Source organism: Nicotiana attenuata, unplaced genomic scaffold, assembly GCF_001879085.1.
Source record: "Nicotiana attenuata strain UT unplaced genomic scaffold, NIATTr2, whole genome shotgun sequence".
NCBI classification, from domain to species: domain Eukaryota; kingdom Viridiplantae; phylum Streptophyta; class Magnoliopsida; order Solanales; family Solanaceae; genus Nicotiana; species Nicotiana attenuata.
This window is the reverse complement of record NW_017673366.1, coordinates 111,576-115,395: the sequence shown is the minus strand read 5'-3', so window position 1 is coordinate 115,395 and position 3,820 is coordinate 111,576. Positions and strand designations below refer to the sequence as shown.

General features: G+C 30.5%; 1 protein-coding gene across 1 annotated transcript; it reads left to right on the top strand.

Moving 5' to 3' along the window:
• The first annotated feature begins 678 nt into the window (after window positions 1-678).
• On the top strand, window positions 679-2,877 carry LOC109216167. Its single transcript, XM_019380296.1, has 2 exons — window positions 679-1,265; window positions 2,349-2,877. The coding sequence occupies exons 1-2, from the start codon at window positions 854-856 to the stop codon at window positions 2,765-2,767; spliced, it is 831 nt and encodes a 276-aa protein (XP_019235841.1). The 5' UTR covers window positions 679-853; the 3' UTR covers window positions 2,768-2,877.
• Window positions 2,878-3,820: the final 943 nt, after the last annotated feature.

The window sequence follows — 3,820 nt, the reverse complement described above, 5'->3', positions numbered from 1 at the left end:
TCACATTTATTTTTGTTCGTGTTTATTATTATTTGGGTTCTTTACACAAATAGCCTGCCATATTCATTATTTACTTTTTCTAACCATATAGATAGATTATACATAGAGTATACACAGCTATACACATAATACATAAATTAGGCATATATACATATATAGCCGGCCATATTCATTGTTTGCTTTTTCTAGTTTCATAGATTATACATTGATTTAGGGGCGGACATGGGTGCTGAATTATTACTTATCTGAAAATTACTCTTAAGACTGGATGCTCAAGTAATATATTTGTAAGGATTACTAACTTTTTTATATAAATAATAGTTCAAGACTCCAAAAGTAATGGGTGCTTGAGCATCCATAACATTAACATATATCTGTCACTGCATTTATGATACACAACTATCCACATATAATACATAAATTATGCATATCTTATACACCGCTGGCTATTTTTGGTTTAAGCAGATGGGTGGGCAGCTATTTGGGTTAATTCTTCTTATTATTTTAAAAAATTAAAATATTTTAAGAAATAAAAAATATAAAGAGTTGAAGGCATATCCTAGAAATAAGCTATTGTTCAATTTGTTTGCTGTGCTCCTCTATAGAAACTATTATTTGCATTATTCCTTAAAATTGTTATTGATTTTTATTTAATAATTTCATATAGGTTATCGGCATCAGTCTACGTAACGAGCTACGTGGTCCTCTACAAAACCAAAGTGTATGGTACGAGTATGTTCAAAAGGGTGCAAAAATAATTCATAGGGCTAACCCTAATCTTCTATTAATTATCTCGGGATTAGATTATGATCTTGATTTTACCTTCTTAAAGGAAAAACCCTTGAACTTACACATGAGAAACAAGATTGTATACGAGACTCATAGGTATTCATTTACTGAGGGACAATCAAATTTGTATTTAACTCAGCCACTAAACAAAGTTTGTGATACAATTAAAGAAGAAATTATGAATAAATCAGGGTTTTTAATTAAGGGGAAAAATGCAGCTCCTTTATTTGTTAGTGAATTTGGTATTGACCAAAGGGGAACGAATGAGGCCGACAATTTGTTCTTGGGCTGTTTTCTTTCACTTTTAGCAGAATTGGATTTGGATTGGGCCGTTTGGGCTTTACAAGGTAATTATTATACAAGAGAAGGTCAACAAGGAATGGAGGAAATGTATGGGATGTTCAATTCTACATGGAAAACTCTTAGAAATCCTGAATATCATGCAAAATTACAACTTATTCAACAAAAACTCCAAGGTAAAATTATTCTTTCTTTTTCTTTTTTCCCTCCCTGGTGGTTATTGTTGTGTCCATACTTCTCTTTTACTTTTCATAGCACCGAGCCTTTCTTAATTGTTATTGTTTTTCATCTATTTTCTGGTACTTTTGATTCTGTTATTATTTCTATGCCTTCTGTTGTTGGTACTGATATATTGTCTTTTTCCTCTGCTTGAGTCGAGGGTTTATCAGAAACAGCCTCTCTACCCCTTGGGGTAGGGGTAGTGTCTGCGTACACTCTACCCTCCCTAGACCCTGCTTGTGAGATTTTATTGGATTGTTGTTGTTGTTGTTCTTTTTCCCCCTCCTTTTGGTATGAGATAATTGTTTGGAATTGAATTCTATCAAGGTGTTTGCTAATAGATTTGACGATTTATACTGTCAGTGTATTTTAACTTATTGAAACAGCTAATCTGTCTTATTACATGGAATTTAACTTGTTTATATTGATTTAACTTCTTTATATTGGTATGAGATAATTGTTTGGAATTGAAATCTAACAAGGTGTCTGCAAATGGTTTTGACATTAGTGTAATAAATTTTATACTGTCATAGTTTTTTAACTTATTGTAACAACTAATCTGTCTTATTTTTTGGAGTTTAATTTGCTTATACTAACTTATCTTCTATACAATTGATAGTTTAAAGGAATTTAGTATACTACATACACTATACAATTGATAGTTTATAGAATTTGTATACTACATACACTCATAATCTGAAGAAATTTATACTATTAGTTTATTTAATTTGTTATCGTAGGTATGCCTTACTTTTTAGTATTTAAACTTTTATATATTGTTAGTTAAAAAGAATTTTAACAATATTATTCAAAAAGATACATACAAGTAACCGTCCATTAAAAAGGAACATAAAAAATAAGAAAAGCTACATGCTACGACACGTTAAAGATAGGTTCAATTTTAAAGTTTGTTATTTGTTACTATTCTTAAACGAGCTGATAGCATAAAAATTCTTTTTTACGTTTATATAGAAGTTAAACTTGCATATTTACTCGAGTGCATTGTTACTTTCATTATATTAACTCCTAATATGCTATAGATCCAAAATCAAAACAACCAATGTACCACTTATTATTCCATCCACAAAGTGGCAAATGCTTGCATGCTGCAGACAACAATGTAGAAGTATATGCAAGTGATTGCATCGGAGCAAGCCGGTGGAGCTACGACGGCGACGACACGCCGATCCGATTAACCGGAACTTCTCTCTGTCTCACTACATCAAGAGAAGGTTTGCCTGTAACTCTTTCAACAGACTGCAGTGAACAAAGTACATGGAAATTGGCTTCAAATTATCAACTTTCAAATCATGATGAAAATGGGACAGAGTTGTGTTTGGATTTTGATACTTATTATTCTTCTTCTAAAGTTTTGGTTAGGAAATGCATTGGCTTAGATGAGAAGAGTCATGATAATCCTCAAAGTCAATGGTTCAAGTTTGTTTCAGCCAATGTTTAGTAGAGTTCTTAGTTATTTCAATGTTTAGCTATAATTTTACATTTTAGTTTAAGTCTTTATTTAACTCTTAATTTCAATCCTTTGTTTGGAATATTTTTTAATAAGTTATATTCCGTTTAGAAGACATGAAATTGGAAAGAGGGTATCTTGTTTAATTGATCTTATATTATGTTACACTGTGATATTTTATATCCTTGAATAGTCCCATTTTAAAACTATTAAAATTATTAACCACTAACATTCCTTATTCTATTCAACAGCGTGTTAATATGTTATTGAGTTATTGTCTTCGAATATGAATAAATGGGAGAAAATGGATTGACATTGGCACAATTTGAGCCATTATCAAAGAGTAATTCTGAACCTTTGAGTATACTATTTTTTTTTGTTTACCTTCACAAAGTACGGATAAAATCCACATATATTAATATTTGATATCATCATATTTTCTTAAATGCCTTTTTAACATGGCCCGCTAGCCGCAGTCTTTTGAATATGTAAAAGATTTACAAAGCAAGAAAAGGAGAAACACAAAAGACCGATAATGATGGAATAATTTGGCAAAAAGCAACCACCTTGAGATTTTCCTTGTCATTTTCCTCATGTGGTGCCCTGAAATATTGTATCGTATTATTATATTAAATACGATGTTTATTTTAATTGTTACTTAAATTTTATTGTGTCGTATCGTTAATCATCGTTACATAACAACAAAATGTGCCACCTATGTTTTTTTCTCTCAATCTCACCCTTCATTATTATTATATAATTTTATATCATTTACCCTACCTTTTAGTATATAATAACTTTACCCTGTGTCATAATTTTTTTTATAATATTGCAAGTCTATTCTTCATATTGTTGGTGTGTGATATCATGAAACGATGGCAAACGACACAATCTATCCAAACATTGTATTTATCAAATGATACAGTGCGATCCGATACATTATGAAATGATATGTAACTATCCAAACAATTTGTAAAACTTTTCTAAGACCTCTTCTTCTTTTTTCCCACATAATATTCTTGTTTTTTTTTAAGCAATAACGGA